Source organism: Oncorhynchus mykiss, chromosome 29 (assembly GCF_057628025.1).
Source record: "Oncorhynchus mykiss isolate SJ-2025 chromosome 29, ASM5762802v1, whole genome shotgun sequence".
Lineage (NCBI taxonomy): Eukaryota > Metazoa > Chordata > Actinopteri > Salmoniformes > Salmonidae > Oncorhynchus > Oncorhynchus mykiss.
Genome location: NC_143050.1, coordinates 26,979,261 through 27,000,000, shown reverse-complemented (window position 1 = coordinate 27,000,000; position 20,740 = coordinate 26,979,261). Strand labels below are relative to the sequence as shown.

The window sequence follows — 20,740 nt, the reverse complement described above, 5'->3', positions numbered from 1 at the left end:
TTGGGCACAGACCTGGATCGTATGACAGAACTCTGCAGGCTATCTCTGCAGTAGATTGCAACTCCGCCCCCCTTGGTAGTTCTGTCAGAAAATGTTGTAGGGGATGGAAATTTCACATTTTTTGGTGGCCTTCCGAAGCCAGGATTTAGACATGGCTAAAAAAATCAGGGTTGGCTGAGTGTGCTAATGCAGTGAATAAAACAAACGTAGGGAGGAGGCTTCTGATGTTAGCATGCATTAAACCAAGGCTTTTACAGTTACAGAAGTCAACAAATGAGAGTGCCTGTGGAATAGGTGTAGTACTGGGGGCTACTGCGCCTGGGTTAACCTCCACATCACCAGAGGAACAGAGGAGCAGTAGGATAAGGGTGCGGCTAAAGGCTATAAGAACTGGTCGTCTAGTGCGTTGGGAACAGAGAATAAAAGGAGCAGATTTCTGGGCGTGTTAGAATAGATTCAGGGCATAATGTACAGACAAGGGTATGGTATGGTGTGAGTACAGTGGAGGTAAACCTAGGCATTGAGTGACGATGAGAGAGGTTGCATCTCTGGAGGCACCAGTTAAGCCAGGTGAGGTCTCCACATGTGCGGGACTGGGGACTCTACAGTGAAATTAAACAATAAGAACTAACCTAAACAGCAGTAGACAAGGCATATTGACATTAGAGAGAGGCATAAAGCTATCACAGGTGTTGATTGGGAGAGCTAAGACAACAACGGGTAAATGGCAATGAATTGGCAGAGAGGGTCAGTTCTGTACACACAGGACCTGAGTTCGAAGCTGGGGCCGACAGATAAAAAACATGAGGTACCGTGTCAGTGAACAGTCCAGCAGGCATCAGCTGTGTAGCCGAGTGATCATAGGGTCCAATGAGCAGCAATAGGTGATTAAGGGAGCCGTTCGGTAGTTGCTGCTATGCTAGGCGAGCAGGAGACATGGTGTTCAAGAAAGCTAGCATCACAATGGAAAAGCCTGTTGAAGCCACATCAGACGATTACATCAGCAGACCAATTGTGATGGATTGGCGGGGCTCTGTGTCAACAACAAAGGGTCCTGGCCAATTGGCAAAAACGTTTTGTAGCCCAAGAGTTAGCTGGTATACATTCGTCGGCTAGCCGGGAGATGGGCCTAGCTCGAGGCTAGCTCAAGGCTAACTGGTTCTTGCTGTGGGACAGAGGCGTTAACCAGCAATAGCCATTCGGTTACAGCTAGCTAGATGCGATGATCCGATGGTGTAATGGTCCAGAGCTTGCGGCAGGAATCCGGTGATGTGGTAGACAAAGCAGTCCCATATGCTCTGGGTTGATATCGCGATGTGCAGACTGGCAGGTATTGACTGAGCTAAAGCTGGCGGGTGTCCGAGCTAAAGGTGAAGACTGCTAACAATGACTACTAGCTAGTTAGCTGGCTAGCTTCTGATGGAGGTTCCAGTTATAAAGTATAAAAATAGCAGATCCGTACCACAGTGGGTGAGGCGGGTGAGATTAAAATATATGCGAAAAAAACGATGAAACGGGACAAGACAAACACACGTCCAACTACTACGCCATCTTGATTTGTCAAACATGATCTTAAAAACGACTGTGAAAGAAGTCTGCTTGATGGAGAGAATGTTCCTTCATTCTCTCCATCAAGTGCTTATTTGTTTGTGGTGTGAAAGGAGGGCCAGGATGTCAAGAGAGTGAAGAGATCTTTCATGCTACTTGGGGAGAGAGATGTTTTATGGCTGGGCAGCTCTGTGGCAAGGCTGACTAACGTTGGCCAATGGCCAACACTACTCTTTGTCCTCACACCTCTCTCTCTCTCTGTCTCTCTCTCTCTCTCTCTCTGTCTCTCTATCTCTCTCTCTCTCTCTCTCTCTCTCTCGTTCTCTGACTCTTTCTCTCACTCTCTCTCTTTCTCTCAATTCAACTCAAGGGGCTTTAATACATATTGCTGCTGTGTTTGCACACTGTGGTGTTTCACCCAATAGATATGGGAGTTTATCAAAATTGGATTTGTTTTCGAATTCCTTGTGGTTCCGTGTAATCTGAGGGGAAAATGTGTCTTTAATATGGTCATACATTTGGCAGGAGGTCAAGAAGTGCAGCTCAGTTTCCAGCTCATTTTGTGGGCAGTGTACACATAGCCTATCTTCTCTTGAGAGCTAGTTTGCTCAGTTTTTTTGTTAATTCTTTCCAATATGTCAAGTAATTATCTTTTTGTTTTCTCATGATTTGTTTGGGTCTAATTGTTACTGTCCTGGGGCTCTGTGGTGTCTGTTTGTGAACAGAGCCTCAGGACCAGCTTGCTTAGGGGACTTCTACAGGTTCATCTACAGGTTCATCTCTCTTTAGGTGATGGCTTTGTTATGGAAGGTTTGGGAATCACTTCCTTTTAGGTGGTTGTAGAATTGAACGGCTCTTTTCTGGATTTTAGATTTTGATGATTAGTGGGTATCAACGAAATTCTGCTCTGCATGCATTATTTGGTGTTTTACGTTGTTCACTCTGTGTGATTAATGGTTATCCAAACAAAGGGCCGATGGGTGTGCAGGTTGGCTCTCTGGGGAGTTGGGATTAAAGTGACTGAACTCTCAGGCTCCTGTTTGAAGCTTGCCCCGTTACCCTGGCAACCTGCCTGCGGGATGGTAGAATGTGAACGAAGAAGCTGTAGGAGAACTAACTATGGCAGGACAGTGTGTGTGTGTGTGGGTGTGTGTGTGTGTGCGTGTGTGTGTGTGTGTGTGTGTGTGTGTTCTTCTGTGTTTTATTGATGTTTGTGTCTGTGTGTGTGTGAATGCTAACACGATTATGAACTCCTCACGAGGCTAACGCAATGCTGGAGAGATGAAGGGGAGGGTGTTTCTATGGGGTGGATGAGTTTGAAATCAAATTTCACCATCTGCGTGAGGAATGAGAGGGAGAGAGAGATAGTGAAATATAGAGCAGGAAATAGTTAGAATGGCAAAGAGCATAAAAATGTAAGAGAGACAACAGAGATAGATACAGCTCAGTGTAAAAGGAGAGAGAGAGGGAGAGGGAGGGATAGAGATTTGCAGCTATATGTATAGGGAGGGAGGGAGGGAGGGAGGGAGGGAGGGAGGGAGGGAGGGAGGGAGGGGGAGCAGGCATCAGCATTGTGGGCCAGCTGAATGCTGCCTTTATGAGGAATGGTTAAAAGGACATTGAGGCTGGGGCGAGGCTGCCGTCACCATGGTAACCTCACAGGAGCCCTCGAAGGAGGGATAATGGAGTGAGAGGGAAGTTCCTTTTCTTTTTACCCCCTCCCTGCTTCCCTCCCTCTCTTGTGCTCTTCTCCTCTCTTGGCTAGTTGGGCACAGAGTTTCCCAGAGTTAGTAGTTCTGTTTGTGCCTTATTAGAGGGGTCCTAACTGATGCCCCTTTCTCAACACACACCAAGGCAGCTCAGGACAGGCTTAATCCATTGGCTTGTAACGTACAGAGAAACGTTTGGGAGACTTTTTTTGTCAGCATCAAATTTGGGACATTATCTTGCATCTGCAATATATTGAGGATTTTTTTGGGCAGCACCTTGTTGAGAAGAAGAGGGAGTCCCCGAGTTGGTACCCTGAGGTTCCAGAGACAGAGAGGCTGAGATGTTCTCTAAATGCAGTGTCTCAGCCCGTGACTCTTTTGTCTTTCTTTCAGAGGCTGCGTTGTCAAACCATGGTGCTGCCCCCGGGACCACAAGACCTGAGAATATGCAATGCTTAACGGTGAGGAAATATTTTGGAACTTCCTCTGTATGTGTCTTATGCCTGTATGTACTGTATGTCTGGGTATCTGTGTGAGACATGGAGCTGTGGTGAAAGGAGTGTGTTTGTGTGTGTGTGTGTGTGTGTGTGTGTGTGTGTGTGTGTGTGTGTGTGTGTGTGTGTGTGTGTGTGTGTGTGTGTGTGTGTGTGTGTGTGTGTGTGTGTGTGTGTGTGTGTGTCTGTGTAGACGCGTTTAACTACACGTGTTGGGACCAGAAGTCACGTCTGCATCTCAGAAACATCCAGTGCTGTTTATTTGATTCACTGGCCACACCGGAATTTGATGCTGGTACTGGTTGCACAGAAACATTTCAAGTTGCAAATCCCTATCAAATTTTCCTCATTCCGTTGCTGAAAATGTTTACTGTTGGATCACAACCCTGGTTCGGCAACAAACAGTTGTTTTAGTGTGGATTGTTTTAGTGTGGATGGAAGTGGGGCTATGACGAGCTGAAAGCTAACACTGAGGAACAGGAAGTCTCTGTAATGTAACTCTATATTAAAGGCTTTTACATCAGTTTTTGAATGTTCTTTTCCCTCCCTCCATCTCTCTCCCATTTCTCTACCCCTCCCTCTCCCCCTCTATTCCCCTCTCTCTCATCTCTTGATGCCTGATTGAGGAGTCTTTGTGGGGTGTTCTCCTTGGACCAAGTTTAAAGAAGGGCAAAGCACTTTCACAGGCTGAATGAGGAACCGTTGGACTTTCTGCTTTTCAAGGCTTTTCTGGGCTTTTCCGTAACTTGTCTGTTGAGAGATTGAGAGAGAGAGATAAGAACGAACTGTCGGAAGATCCCACACTCCAAAAAGGAGCCGCTCCGTTCGTCTTGTCAGGCTCAAAGACAACGTTACAAACGCTCGCCTCTCTCTCCCTCTAATCCATCCTTCTGCTTCTTTAGAGCGGAATAGAAGGGTAGAAAATGAAGAGAAAGAGCTCTCACATGTTTTTGTGTGCGATTGAAGGGTAACCTTCCCCCCTTTAAAAGGAGAACAGGAAAAAGTCCCCCTAAACGCCCAGTAGAGGGGATGTAAGGAGGTGAATGGTCTTTTCTGACAGTCTGTTAGCATTGTGGAGACAGTGCACTATGGGTTCCTCTTTGGCCTCTCTCTTTCTCTGTCTCTGTTAACCTCGAGTGAGCCAGCCACTAAAGGATAAATGGAACGGAGACATGTTGGAAATTAGTCGCTCTGGGTTACATTTGCCAGTTTTCTGGCCGACATTAATTGATTTTTCCTACACAGAGCAATCCCAGATAGCACATAACGTTCTGAGAACCATTTATTGATATTTCATTAATTTAACAGAATGTTTACATTACATTTGACATTTTAGTCATTTAGCGGATGCTCTTATCCAGAGCAACTTACAGAAGCAATTAGGGTAAAGTGCCTTGCTCAAGGGCACATTGGTCAACGTGTTTGCATGATTAATGGCTTAGGAAATTAATTTCCATGTGTCCTATCTGTGCTTGCAGTTTAAAATAAGCTAAGATTGCTAGCATTGCTATATGAAATATTCAATGAAAGTTGCTTTTAACCTTTATTTAACTAGACGATAGCTAATGACATAATGAGACTCTTAAGGGAACATTCTCTAAAGTTGTGGGAACATGTGCTGTTAGCTGGGAGGCAGCAGAAACACCATAACAATAAGATAATGTACACTTTATGTGCAAAGGTATGTGGACACCCCTTCAAATGAGTGGATTTAGCTATTTCAGCAACACCCGTTGCTGACAGGTGAATAAAATCGAGCACAAAGCCATGCAATCTCCATAACTAAACGTTGGCAGTAGCAGAATGGTCTTACTGAAGTGCTCAGTGACATTCAATGTGGTAGCGTCATAGGATGCCACCTTTCCAACAAGTCAGTTCATCAGATTTCTGCCCTGCTAGAGCTGCCCTGGTCAACTGTAAGTGCTGTTATTGTGAAGTGGAAACTTCAAGGAGCAACAACGGCTCAGCCGTGAAGTGGTAGGCCACACAAGCTCACAGAACGGGACCGCCGAGTGCTGAAGTGCGTAGCCCATAAAAATCTCCTGTCCTCGGTTGCAACACTCACTACTGAGTTCTAAACTGCCCCTGGAAGCAACTTTTTGTCATGTAGTGTAAGTCAGCAATGCACAGTAGATCACATGCTTTATGTGGACGAACGGTGGCGATTCAACATGTAGAATAGTCTGAAAATGACAGATGGTGTTCTGTGGTCAAAGACGGTAGGACTGCTTCACATGGCATTTAAGCCTTCATCTTTTCAGCGTGTCTTTCCTCTTTTAGTGCAAAAGTAGCACAACAAGAAGTTGCTTGGATGTTTATTGCTAGTGTATGTGGGTGAATATGGCGTAGGTGGAATTCATAAAGATATGGGACTGTGTCTATTGTACATGGCTGTGTTATTGAGCGTCCACAGACTCTCTCCCACCTCCGTATGCACAACATACATGTTATGTATATAAGAGTGCTCACTGCCAGTGCTCTTTTCTGCTTCCACCTCTACAGTATGATCAGAAGTCTGTGTGTATGTGAGCTGTTTCTCTCACCTCTTTCTCCCAGCCCCATACTGCTGGCTCAGGAAGCTGTTCTGGGCTCATCGATGGCCGACGCAAAACAGGCTGGCCCGGACAGGGCTCAGGGTGGGGGGAGGTGAAAGAGAGGGGTTTGAGGGGGGAGGAGCGGGGGTGAGGGGGCACTTCCTCCCATTCTTCTCTTGAGTGGAGTTCCCATGAGCAGCCATGCCAAGAGCAGTGTGGCTGGAGCAGGCCGACCCAGCACCAGTCTCGCCTCTGCGACGCCAGCCCCCACACACGGACACGCACACCGCGAGCACAGCGCTCGTCTTCTCTCCGCAGAGCAGAGAAGACCGGACAGTGCTAGGAAGACTCACGGTAATGTGAGGAGCCATACACAGTATTCTGAGGACACAGTGTTGTGAGGAGCCATACACAGCACTCTGAGGACACAGTGTTGTGAGGAGCCATACACAGCATTCTGAGGACACAGTGTTGTGAGGACCCATAGACAGCATTCTGAGGACAGAGTGTTGTGAGGACCCATACACAGCACTCTGAGGACACAGTGTTGTGAGGACCCATACACAGCACTCTGAGGACACAGTGTTGTGAGGACCCATACACAGCACTCTGAGGACACAGTGTTGTGAGGACCCATACACAGCACTCTGAGGACACAGTGTTGTGAGGACCCATACACAGCACTCTGAGGATCTAATTGTTGACTGCGCTGACCACATACAGATCCTTGTTTCTAGTGCATCTCATTGACTATCTGTTGACCATCCAGATAGGACCATACCTAGTGGTTGCTGTATGGAGGACAGCAATCAACACAAACCGTACTGACTGGACTATAGAGGATCCTGACAAGTGAACCACCATACAGAGAGGTCTGGGATCAGATTTGGAACACGCATTGAAGAGCACATACAGCATTGTGAGAACCCAGAGAAGAACAGAGGAACTCTAGAGGAACATCCTCAGGGAACCATCCAGGACGGTAGACAGAGAAGCATCCACAGTGGGTCTGTCCTCAGGAGGAGCTTGCAGACATGCATACCATCCACGGGCTGTGTAGGATCTGCATCACTGCTAGACTGCCTCAGGTTTGTTCCCCTAGACAATCACCTGGAGAGAGGGACGGTGGGAGAGAGAGGTGGATGGAGGGAGAGATAGAGGTTTGTTGTACATGGGGGTGTGACAAATGGGGGGAGAGTGTCAAGTAAGTGTGTGAGTGAGACGAGAGGGAGAGGACAGGGTGTGGGGTAGGAGAGTGTGCGAATGGATGTGTGGAGAACGGAGGGGAGAGGGAAGATGGAAGGAGAAGGGGAGGGGAGCGGGACGGGTCTAGAATTAGGGTTCTGTGTGTAGCCAGCTCTTTTGGAAAGACTGCAACCCTGACAAAGAGAATACATTAGATAGCATGGGAAATAACAAGGGAAAGCAATGATAGAAGAGCAATGACGTAGGAAACAGACAATGGTCAATTGGTTGTGAAACTGAAACTACGTGTGTATAGATTTATAGGATAGTGAAATTGGATTAAGGCACTGGAACAATGATAGAAAGAAGAAAAGTTAGGGAATTTATATTAAAGCCTTTAGGCACTACTAATATAGCCAAGTGTTTGCCATTGGACAGCTCAGTCCTATAGTGTCTAACATGTAAGGGAAGCGATGAGGAGGAAACCAGTGTAAGAAACAAGAGTATGAAAAGAGAGAGTGTTTTCCCTGTTTCCTGAGACTGAAGAACCAGGTCTCTTTCACCTACATTATTCATCCATAACGAGAGAAGAGACACATCTGATGAAGAGATACATTGAAAATAAAGAGAGAGAATCCTCCAGTCCCGCAGGCTTAACATAACACCCCAAAGTCTGGAGTCTGTTATCCTCACTTCAAAACTACTTCCATACTGTCTGCAGCTTATGGCTTATAGACATAGCACAAGCCCATCTTATCTAACAGTTTGCAATTAGTTGGGGTTAACAATCCAAATCAACTTTGGCCTAAGACACTCTGTCTTGATTGGAGTTTGCATGGCGTCACAACAGTACAGCGTGTTGACATGGACATAATGCTGGGCTGGCAGGGAGTGGTTTTTCTGGTGGCTCCGAGACACGTTGTCACCAAACCACAGTGACCCAGATGTGGCCCTGCACAATGGCTGTCCTACTGGAATTTTAGTGTTGTAGTGTTCAGCACACAAACAGACATTGGGGTGGATTCTTTTTTGCTTTAGTTCTGCGTGCCTGTGTGTGTGTAAGTTTGTGCATGTTTGTGTGTGTGAGAGTGTGTAACTGTGCAGGTCAGTAGTGAAATCACTGAGGCACATCAGGTTGACAGACTGGAGAGGCATCAAACTGAGCAGAAGCACACAGCAGACAGACAAACAGACAAACAAACAGACAAACAGACAGACAGACAGTGGGTTGGCTCCTGGCTGTGTTCTCATAGTCAGATAGTGTCTTATATGAGGTTGCTGAGGCAAAGCAACAGAGAGAAAATTCAGTCTCACGCACGCACACACAAACACACACACAAACACTGCACATCTCACAGGACACAACAGAACACCACTCACACGAGTCACCACACACACACACTCCTACGCAATCAGTTACATAAATACACCCCTGTACAACTCATTTGAGTAGCTCCAAATAGCGAGCAACGGTAGTTTCATACTCATACTGGGCTTGTAACCTTCTCATTTGAGGGGAAGGAGAAAGATTGAGGCTGTAGAGGCTCTTGAGGCGAACTGGAGATGGGAGAATAGCATCCTTGAACACATGCTATGAATGCTGCCTGTCAGGCAATTGTTGCTGGTTCTCTGACCTTGGCCTGAAGGTTGGACGTGTGTGTTAGTGCATGTGAGAGCGAGACCAGGAATGAGGGTTCCTTTATTAACAACGTGTGTGTGTAACCACCGTGTGCCCACTGTAAGGCCCTGGGTGCCAGTCAGTGTGTATCTGGTCTCCCAGTGGTCCAGTCCCACGCTCAAAAAGGCCAGGGGGCACCTCTCATTAACACTACCCCCCCACCCCCCGATCCCCTCTTCCCACCGCCCCTCTACTCTACCTTCCCTCCCCTACTGACTGCCAACCTAGCCCCTACAGAGCCCCCCAACTCTTTCCTTCCCTTACTCTTTTTCATTTATTTGATTTACTGTCTCCCGTAGACTCTCACCCAGTCTTTCTCTATTTGCTTCTGTCGTTTCTCTATTTCCTCATCTGCCTCTTTGTCTCGTTTTCTCTTCATCTGTCCATCTCATTTCTCTCTTTCTGTCTCATTGTCTCTTCTGTCTGTCTTGTCTGTCTGTCTCTCTCTCTCTCTCTCTCTCTCTCTCTCTCTATCTCTGTCTCTCTCACTCTCGCTCTCTCTCTCGCTGTCTCTCTCTCTCTCTCTCTCTCTCTCTCTCTCTCTCTCTCCCCTCTCTGATCTGACAGTAGTGATGTTGTCTCTGGTCTTTAGCCAGGCTGCAGGGTTATTAAACAGTCGTCTACTCACACAATATGCTGCTCTGATCCTTGTCTGTCCCTGACACCAGATACACAACTACTCTGACATGACAGGGTGACAAGTCCTCCACTAACCAGATTATCTTTCAGGATGGATCATCTATCAAACATTTTAAAAGACTATCAAGATTATCATGTATTTTTATAGGTGGAAAGTCGGTCAATAATTGCCATAATGTGTTCATCAACTTGTTTGTGTCATGTCAAAAACAAACATGTTTGTGTGTGCCCCGCCACAGCCAGTCAGCAGGATGAAGAGGTCAACCTAGCTGTCACCGGGGCGGTGACATGGCATTGGGGTGACATACAGGATGTCACCAGTGATTATGGACTGTGACTCTGTATCTCACTAGATTACAGACGGTCAATCCTGAAGGGCAATCCGTCAAGGAATTCTAGGAACTGTCCCTAAGAACATTATACCAGCCTCCTTTGGCTACTGAGGGTTGAACTGTAGTTATCAAAGCTAAACAAGTTAATACGCTTATGCATCTTGATGCCAGTCTTTTAGACATGCTCTTTGGGTAGAAGTTGCTCATAGGCACAGATCTAGGATCAGTCTACCCTCTTACCATCCTGATCTGAACCAAAAGGGGGGAGATGTAAAACTGCTAAGAGTTTTAAAGCAACATTGTACTCAATCTGTTTTATGTTCAGCTGAAGAGCTACAATATAAAGTGTGTGTTGAGATTTCAGATGCCCTATTGTCAGCAGATGAGATGGAAACAATGTATTGGAGCGGAGCACTGTTGATTTTGGACCACACACACAGTCATTATTCCTGGAGTTCTGACAGAAAGGCATCGTACGTGTGTGTGTGTGTGTGTGTGTGTGTGTGTGTGTGTGTGTGTGTGTGTGTGTGTGTGTGTGTGTGTGTGTGTGTGTGTGTGTGTGTGTGTGTGTGTGTGTGTGTGTGTGTGTGTGTGTGTGTGTGTGTGTGTGTGTGTGTGTGTGTGCCTGCCCTCTTACTCTGTGCGGATGCTGCCAACAGTTGGCGTCAGATCAACACCAATGCGCCGGCCACCTTTAATGAGGGCCACAGTGCTAATCTGTGTGGCTGGCATCCACACGCGTTCCATCCTGACACACTCAGCTCCTGGCCAGAGAACATCTCTCTGATCTGTAGGCATATGCTCGCATGTTGTTCATCACTGCTCCTGCTTGCTGTAGATGTTTTTTCAAATATAGTATTTGCATTTCACTCCGTGTACGTATATAGACATGAATGAGTAATGCTTTATGGTGATGTTATGTCTGTTTGTGTGTTCTATAGGTGACCATCCTTCGAGGAAAAGATGGCTATGGCTTCACCATCTGCTCTGACTCCCCAGTGAGGGTTCAGGCTGTCGATTCAGGCAAGGCTCACCACTCCCTGCCTGTGTGTGTGTGTGTGTGTGTGTGTGTGTGTGTGTGTGTGTGTGTGTGTGTGTGTGTGTGTGTGTGTGTGTGTGTGTGTGTGTGTGTGCGTGTGTGTGTGTGTGTGTGTGTGTGTGTGTGTGTGTGTGTGTGTGTTGGTCTAGATGTATGGGTGCAGGTGTATATTTGACCCTCTCTTGTCCCCCTCTTCCCTTCTGTTTGAGGTGGTCAAATCAGGTTTGCATGTAGGTATTAGTAGGTAGAAGCTGGTGCGTGTAACTGTGTGTGTATATGTGTGTGTTTGTGTGTGCATGTTTGACCCTCTTCTGCCCTTTCTCCTGTCCCAAGGTGGTCCGGCGGATCAGGCAGGTCTGCAGCAGCTGGACACTGTGCTGCAGCTCAACGGTCAGCCTGTAGAACAGTGGAAATGCGTGGAGGTCGCCCACGCCATCAGGTACAAAAGGCAGGGAGACACAGAGGAAGTAGTGGACTTAACCAACTTTGACAGGGATAGCTATCTTCAACACTTAAAGAACACCTCATGTTACATTCTGAAGTTTGATGGGTTGTGCTATCTATGCACAGCAAACACTATACAGGCACTGTGGCTCGTAGTCTCTATGCGCACGTCCATTGGCTAAGCTTACCTTTACACTCTTCCTGACCAGTTGTCACATTCCCTCTCTGCCTCCCTCTACAGAAACAGCTCCAATGAGATCAAGGTGGTGGTATGGCGCACTGGGCCGGCCGCCAAGCCCAGTTTCGAGGGCCTCATCCACCGGCCCTCCTACAAGCCCACCTCCTCCTCCAACTATGATGCCCCCTCGCCCCCCACCAGGCGGCGGGACAGGTCCAAGGACCGGCTAGACCGGGACATGTCCCCCCCAGCCGTGCCCCCCCTCCCTGCCCACCACAGGACCAGCCGCCGGGTGCTGGTCAACGGCTCTGAGGGGGCTGGCGGGGGAGGGTTAGGATGGGTAGGGGTAGGGGGGGCGTGGGGGGAGAGGGGGCGCGTAGGAAGGGGGGCAGAGGAGGTGGATGGTAAAGTCAGGAGCCAGACCCATAGCCAGAGCCACACAGCCACGCTGAAGGGGACTAGAGTGAAGGCGTCCAACGGGGATAACTACATCATCCTGGCCCCCATCAACCCAGGAAGCCAGGTACTGGTGGGGGAGCAGAGGCTCATGGTCCATCCCAGGCTCCTGCCCTACCCCCTCGATGGCACTATCCAGACCCTGACATACACTGAAGATCTCTTTACAGTGCTATGAAAAAGTATTTTACCCCTTTCTGATATTTTTGATACTGAATGTTGTCAGATCTTCAACCGAAACCTAATATTAGATAAAGGGAACCTGAGTGAACAAATAACAAAAAAGTATATACTTATTTTATTTATTTAATTAACAAAGTTATCCAACACCCAATTCCCATGTGTGAAAAAGTAATTTCCCCCTTACACTCAATAACTGGTTATAACACCTTTAGCTGCAATGACTGCAACCAAATGCTTCCTGTAGTTGTTGATCAGTCTTCTCACGTTGCTGTGGATTCATTTTGGCTCACTCTTGCATGCAGAACTGCTTTAACTCAGCGACAGTTGTGGGTTTTCAAGCATGAACTGCTCGTTTCAAGTCCTGCCACAACATCTCAATTTGGATTAGGTCTGGATTTTGACTAGGCCATTCCAATGTTCATGTAGACTTGCTTGTGTGTTTTGGATCATTGTCTTGCAGCATGACCCAGCTGCGCTTCAGCTTCATCTTACAGACAGATGGCCTGACATTCTCCTGTAGAATTCTCTGATACAGAGCAGAATTCATGCTTCCTTCTATTAAGGATCTCGCCAGGCATAAAAGTGGATTCAAGTTTGCCAAAAAACACTTGGAAGCACCTGGAGGATCATCAAGACTCTTGGAAGAATGTTCTACGGACAGATGATTCAAAAGTATACATTTTTTGACGACGGGTCCCATTATGCCTGGCGAAAACCAAACACGGCAGTCCACAGTAAGAACCTCATACCAACAGTCAAGTATAATGATGGTAGTGTGATGGTTTGGGGCTGCTTTACGGCCTTCACGACCTGGATGACTTGCCTTAATAGAAGGAACCATGAGTTCTGGACTATAACAGATAGTTATACAGGAGAATGTCAGACCATCCATCTGTAAGATGAAGCTTAAGCACAGCTGGGTCATGCTGCAAGACAATGATCCAAAACATGAAAATGTCTAAAAAGCAACACATTTGAAGTTTATGAATGGCCTAGTCAAAGTCCAGACCTAATCCCAATTGAGATGTTGCAGAAGGACTTGAAACGAACAGTTCATGCTTGAAAACCCACAAATGTCGCCGAGTTACAGCAAGAAAGAGAAGGTCTAAATTCTTCCACAGCGATTTGGGAGACTGATCAACAACTACAGGAAGCGTTTGGTTGGAGTCGTTGCAGCTAAAGGAGGCACAACCAGTTATTGAGTGTAAGGGGGCAATTACTTTTTCACAGTGGGGCATTAGGTGTTGCATAACTTTGTTTCTGAAATAAATGAAATAAGTATTTAATTGTTGTGTTATTTGTTTACCCAGGCTCCCTTTATCTAATATTAGGTCTTGTTTAAAGATCTGAAAACATTCAGTATCAAAAATATGCAAAAATATGCAAAAATTAAAAAGGGGGCAAGTACTTTTCGCGGTACTGTATGTGCCATTCAAACCTGGGATAGATTCATGCCAATTCTACATGACATACATTACATTACATGCAATCTAAATCAGAGATATACTTTGCCATTCTAACCTGAGAAATATCTGTGCAATTCAAACGGACATAATGTGCATTGTGCAAATTAAAGATGTGTACAGTGCAGTCGGAAAGTATTCAGACCCCTTGACATTCTCCACATTTTGTTACGTTACAGCCTTATTCTAAAATGTATCAAATAGTTTTTTCCTCGTTTTTTCCTCAATCTACACACAATACCCCATAATGACAAAGAAAAACAGGTTTTTAAAATGTTTGCAAATGTATCATTAATTTAAAAAAAATGGAAATATGATATTCACATAAGTAATCAGACCCTTCACTCAGTACTTTGTTCAAGCACCTTTGGCAGCGATTACAGCCTCGAGTCTTCTTGGGTATGACGCTCCAAGATAGTTTTGATGTCTTCACTATTGCTCTACAATGTAGAAAATAGTAAAAATAAAGAACAACCCTGGAAATAGTAGGTGTGTCCAAACGTTTGATTGGTACTGTATGTGTATATACTGTATATATGTATATATACTGTATATGTATATATAGTACATAGTTAAATAGGTAATTTAATACATTTTAAATGTATTATAATATACAACCAAGAGTTGAGATTTGCTGCACCAGTAAGTAGTATTCAAGTGACTATATGGGAAAAGCCATGGTGGTCTCAAGAGGTGTTCTATCAAATGATGCACTGTAACATGCTGTGTATGGGGAAATAGCTCTTTATGATAAAGACATACTAAAGTGCACCGAATGGAGAAGGAAACACACTGTATTGTGAACTTGAATCCTTAACATCCCCAACAATTTGACACTAATCTGCCAGCCTGGAAGAATGGACCAGTTATGCTGAAGCAATGAATGCAGAAAACCCAGAACTTCTAGTCTTTCCCTATTTCTCCATTATCTCTCTCACTGAGCTTGCACGGCCAATCAAAGGCAGTAATGCTGACTGTGTGGTTGTGGGCTTCCGTGACATAGTAGCTGGTTTTTAAAAGGCCTTTAGGGGACGTGAAGGAGGCTGTATACCCTGCTCTCCACAGACCCAGTAACCTAGAGACAGTGGGGCTGTCGGTTAGTCTGTGAGCTGCTGCCTGAGTGTGTGTGTGTGTGTGTGTGTGTGTGTGTGTGTGTGTGTGTGTGTGTGTGTGTGTGTGTGTGTGTGTGTGTGTGTGTGTATGTGTGTGTGTGTGTGTGTGCGTGCGTGCGTGCGTGCGTGCGTGCGCGCGTGCGTGCGTGCGTGCCCGGCAGCATAGCAGCCCTTACAGTCTGCCTTATAGGAGAGTCTCACCCCTGCAGACATGATATGACATGGGGCACAGAGAGCATGATGGGAACGCCTGCTGTGTGTTAATGCTAAGAGGAATGGAAGGGGTTAGGGAGTTAGGAGGGTAAGGGGGTGGACTGCTGTCAAGGCAGGACGATTGGATAGAGGGGGGATAGGATGCAGAGGAGGGAATAGAGAGAGTTATAAAGGAGGGAGTTGATGGATGAAATAAGGGATATTGAACAGAGTAGATATGGGTACATCAAGAGGTTGATGAATGGATGACGGGTACAGCAGAAGAGGGAAAAGGATGGTAGAGGAAAGAAAGAATGCTGCGAGAGTGGATGGAAAAGTGGGTGGAAGTAAGTGGCTAAAGAATGTCAGACTAAATCCAAAACCTTGATGCTTGGGGTTACAGAGCATCCTTCCTGCCCAGCTTGGTCGCACCCCCCTCTGGAAGTCATAGGTCAGAGCAGGGACACAATGTGATGTCACACAGGGCTGACGCACAGGCCACTACTACACAACCACTGCATAGACCTGGGTTCAGGCCACTACTACTCATAGGGCTCTGGTTAAAAGTAGTTGTCCGTGGCCCTTTTCCATGCCTAACATGCCTGGTCTGCATTGTCATTTCTTCAATTTCACCTCATGTCAGGCATTATTTTATGGTGGAATGGATACATCACATGTGACAATTTCCTGTAACAATGTATTGCATAATGGTATTGGTCAACTGTTATAACAGAACCATTGACTATTATGTTTTTGTCTCTAATTCAGGTATTGAGGCCTATCTACCAGGACAAGCATGGTACCTTGGGTAAGCCATTTACTACTGACTAGGATTTTAGTGAACAAGGGCGGTTTGGCAGGGCAATTCTGTCAACACTCATTCTACTTCTATGTTCCCAGGCTAACTCCCAAAATGTGTGGGGTGTGTGTGTGTTTGTTTGGGGTGTGTGTGTTATGTCTCTCAGCAGGGAGGATGTACCCGCACCAGGCCAGCGTGCCCCAGACTCAAGGGGGTGGCGGTGCTCCACCTGGGGGTGTAGGTCTAGCAGGCCGGACCACCTTCCTAAGACGCTCCACTAACGCCAAGACATCTAAACCATCCGATGCCAACCTCTTTGGCCAACCCCCACCCAGCTACCAGCAGGCCCAGAGCTCCTCCAACTTTGCTAACTACCAGAACTGTACTATAGTACGCTCCCATGTACCACACGGCAACCCGCACGGCAACTACGGCTACGTCAAAGCAGCGCCCAAGATCCTCATCTTCCCCATCTTTGTTCAGGTGTGTGTGTGAATCGCTATATTTCCACTATCATCTTTCCACCACTCTGTTAGTGACGTTAGTTTTTTTTCCCCCTTTTATTTTGATAACTTTTGGTCTATATGGCTGGTAATGCTGAAAACACAATACGGTAGGAACACACACCAATGCCCCCTACAGCCCATCGAGTCAGTTAACGCCCTGTCATTTTCAGTGCTGAGTGGATAGATGATGTATTCACAGAGAACAGTGATTGGCTTACAGTGGAGGTTGATCTCCGATGACCCCTGACTACACCAATCAATACTGAAAAAGATCCATAGATGAGCCCTCATGCAGAAAACACGGTACTACCACTACTGGGATCTGTCCGATCCCCTAGAGCAGTGGTACTCAAACCTCTCCTCGGGACCCCAGCCGTATCCGATCCCCTAGAGCAGTGGTACTCAAACCTCTCCTCGGGACCCCAGCCGTATCCGATCCCCTAGAGCAGTGGTACTCAAACCTCTCCTCAGGACCCAAGCCGTATCCGATCCCCTAGAGCAGTGGTACTCAAACCTCTCCTCGGGGACCCCAGCCGTATCTGATCTATTCCAGAATTAGCACACCTGATTCAACTTGTCAACTAATCATCGAGCCCATGATTAGATGAATCAGGGGAGCTAGTTCAAGGCTTAAACTGTGAAAGTTGTGGAAGGTCTGGGGGTCCCCGAGGATAGATTTGAGAACCACTGCCCTAGAGCATACAGGTGTTTCAATATTGATGGTGATGCCAGTGGGATCCACATTTTGGGGGATTTTCTTTTGAGACACAAAACAGACTAAACCACACCAAATTAGTTGCAAAGTTTCTCACCTCAGCAGTGTTTCCCTATATTCACCGCCGCTGCTAAGTCATTGCCGCCAACAATTTAAATATATATAGATTTCATTTTATTGTTTCAACTTCTGCCGAGACACACTTTTAAGAGTTACATATCTTCCTCAGATTCTTATCAGATCATCTAAAAAACGAACTCCTGGAAGTGTAACCAACCCTATTCATAGATGGATATAATAATTGTTAGCTAACATACAGTAACGTTACGCTAGCTTTGGGTTAATATAAAACTGGCTGCTGAAGTCATTGAGATCAAGAGATAAAATGTAACTGTCATCGAGTTTCTAAGGAAGAGAGCATAATTTAATTGCCATGCATTTTGGAGTAGAATATCCTTTTAAAAAAGTCACCAGACTCACAGTCTTTAAAAAAATAAATGATCAAAAATGTTTAATATTATATCTAAAATATAAGAGGAAATGGTATTCCTTCTATGATATCACCAATTATTACTTACTACACGTCAGTATTACCTATTGAAAGAAACCTAGGGGAAACACTGCTCTGTGGTACAGTATGTGTGTACATATGACTCTGAGTGACTGAGTCACCCAGCTGCACCCTTCTGAGACACAGTGAAACAGCCCTGTGGGCTCTTTAGCCCTGGTCCACAAGAGGATGTGGCTACCAGCCCGGCAGCACTAGCACTTTTAGCCTAGCGCCTTCTCACAGAGCGAGACCCTTATAGAGCGGCTCACAGACTCCTGCAGTCACAGCTCACATGGTGAGGATCTCTGTAGAGACTGGAGCGACTGTAGCTACACGAGAGCCGCTAGCTGCAGAGCCTGTATTGTTCCCTTTGGTGTGGGGCAGAGAGCATGGAGCTTGGAGCCAAAATGGAGATGGTACTGTAGCCACATGCTCCCTCGTGTACTTATAACATCCCTCCCAAATATTTGTGTACTTGAAACATGTGTATCTATCTATACCTCTATCTCTATTGAGTGATATTTAGGAGTGTTGCGAATGATATTGGGCTGTAATAGCAGTGTATGGACTTCAGTATTAATTACTTTGGCTGTAATATTGTGTACTGGCATTAGTGAATGTATTGTGTTTGAAGTAATATTTAGAAGCAGTATTTTGCCCTGGATAATGTCATCATCATTTAATTCCTAGGATGTTGCCTAATCTTAATCTAACCTTAATCCAATGTTAATCTAACCCTTAAATCTACCCTCTCACCCAATCGTGTGTAGCCTCTGGACCTGTGTAACCCCACACGGACTCTGGTGGTCTCTGAGGAGATGATCCTCCACGAGAGCAAGCACCTCTCCATTAAGGTAAATGGCCACTAAGAAGGTGTGTGTATGTGTGTCTAGATCAGGATCAGTAAAATGGGAGATGGAAGATGTAAATGTTGTTAAAGTTAGAGTATTTAAGATAGTAACAAGTTGCGAGAATACGACACAACTCTTTGTACTGTGGTTCCTATTCTACAACCGTGAGAGTGTTTCGGTTTGAATAACTGTCTAAGAGGTTTTGCAATGCATTATGGAGATTTTCCCCAGCCCTTGTCAATGTTCTAAAATACCTTCCCAGTGACAGGAAAATGGCAGAGACCCAGATACAAGGTGTAGACTGAGACCTTATTTATGTCTCCTCTGTCTGTGGTTTGTGCTACTAGCAGAGAACAGAGGCGAGAGAGGAGGAGACAGCATTTAGAAAACCTGTGGGTGGTTGCTGCGCTGCGTTGGGCTTCTACACTATTGTCTTCTCTTCTCTTGGCGTTTCCTCTCCTCTCCTCTTCTCTTCTCTCCTCCCTTCTGCTCTCCTCTCCTCCCCTAGAGAGGTGGAAAGAGACACATTCGGGGAAGATGTCTGCTCAAACAGTTAATTGCACAGCAGGTGAAAAAACATACACAGACCATTTTTGCAGTTTTTAAAGGCAATTTCCTGCTATTCTAATGCTGTGTTCTTATGCTCAAACAATATAACAAAATCAATGCAACATTTAAAGAAATGTTTCGTTCGCACAAAAAGCTTATTTAGCAAAAATCCCTTTTAGTGAGCCTTTCTCCTTTGTCAAGATAATCAATCCACCTGACAGGTGTAGCATATAAAGAAGCTGATGAAACAGCATGATCATTACACAGGTGCACCTTGTTCTGCCACAGATGTCTCAAGTTTTGAGGGAGTGTGCAGTTGGCATGCTGACTGCATGAATGTCCACTAGAGCTGTTACCAGAGAATGTAATGTATCATAAACCACCTCCAATGTAAATGTAGAGATTTTTGGCAGTACGTCCAACCGGCCTCACAACCGCAGACCACCTGTGACCACGCCAGCCCAGGACCTCCTCATCTAGCTTCTTCACCTACGGGATCGTCTGAGACCAGCCACCTGGACAGCTGATGGGACGGTGGGTTTGCACAACTGAAGAATTTTTGCACAAACTGTCAGAAACCGTCTCAGGGAGGCTCATCCGAGTGCTCACCAGGGTCATCCTCACCAGGGTCTTGACCTGACTGCAGTTTGGCATCGTAACAAACTTCAGCGAATGCTCACCTTCAATGTGATGGCCACTGGCACGCTGGAGAAGTGTGATCTTCACGGATGAATCCCGGTTTCAACTGTACTAGGAAGATGTATGGCGTCATGTTGGCGATCGGTTTGCTGATGTCAACATTGTGATGAGAGTGCTGCATGATGGCGGTGGGGTTATGGTATGGGAAGGTTAAAGCTATGGACAACGAACACAATTTCATTTTATCGATGGCAAATGGAATGCACAGAGATAACGTGATGAGATCCTGAGGCCCATGGTCATGCCATTCATCCACCGCCATCACCTCATGTTTCAGCATGATAATGTACAGCCCCATGTGGCAAGGAGCTGTACACAATTCCTGGAAGCTGAAAATGTCTCAATTCTTCCATGCCTGCATCCTCACCAGACATGTCACCCATTGAGCATGTTTGAAATGCTCTATATTGACGTGTACGACAGCGTGGTCCAGTTTTCACCAATATCACCAATACCAATATCCAGCAACTCATCGAAGTAGAGTGGGACAACGTTCCACAGGCCACAATCAACAGCCTGATCAACTCTATGCAAAGGAGATGTGTTGGCTGCATGAGGCAAATGGTGGTCACCCCAGATACTGGCTGAGTTTCTGATCCACGCCCCTACTTTTTTTAAAGGTATCTGTGACTAACAGATGCATATCTGTATTCCCAGTCATGTGGAATCCATAGATTTGGGCCTATTGCATATATTTCAATTAACTGATTTTCTTATGAACTGTAACTCAGTGAAATCTTCAACATTGTTGTAAGGGCGTTCGTCTGTAGGAGGAAGAGAAGCGGACCAAAGCGCAGCGTGGTGGTTATTCATGTTTTAATAAATCACTACACATGAACAAACTAACAAAAACAAGAAATGTGAAAACGCAAAACAGTCCTATCC

General features: G+C 46.0%; 1 protein-coding gene across 4 annotated transcripts in view; it reads left to right on the top strand.

Moving 5' to 3' along the window:
- LOC110509811 (regulator of G protein signaling 3) overlaps nt 1-20,740 on the top strand; it is a 237,253-nt gene that overhangs the window by 51,204 nt on the left and 165,309 nt on the right. For 2 of the 4 annotated variants that reach the window (XM_036968257.2, XM_036968259.2), the window contains 7 exons: nt 3,651-3,718; nt 11,061-11,142; nt 11,492-11,597; nt 11,844-12,303; nt 15,955-15,994; nt 16,152-16,468; nt 18,527-18,610. In XM_036968257.2, the coding sequence (XP_036824152.2) occupies nt 3,651-3,718; nt 11,061-11,142; nt 11,492-11,597; nt 11,844-12,303; nt 15,955-15,994; nt 16,152-16,468; nt 18,527-18,610 (1,157 nt within the window). Of the gene's footprint in view, nt 1-3,650; nt 3,719-6,497; nt 7,374-11,060; nt 11,143-11,491; nt 11,598-11,843; nt 12,304-15,954; nt 15,995-16,151; nt 16,469-17,995; nt 18,173-18,526; nt 18,611-20,740 lie in introns of those variants that run through there. The other 2 variants (XM_036968258.2, XM_090226891.1) reach the window with 2 other exon arrangements.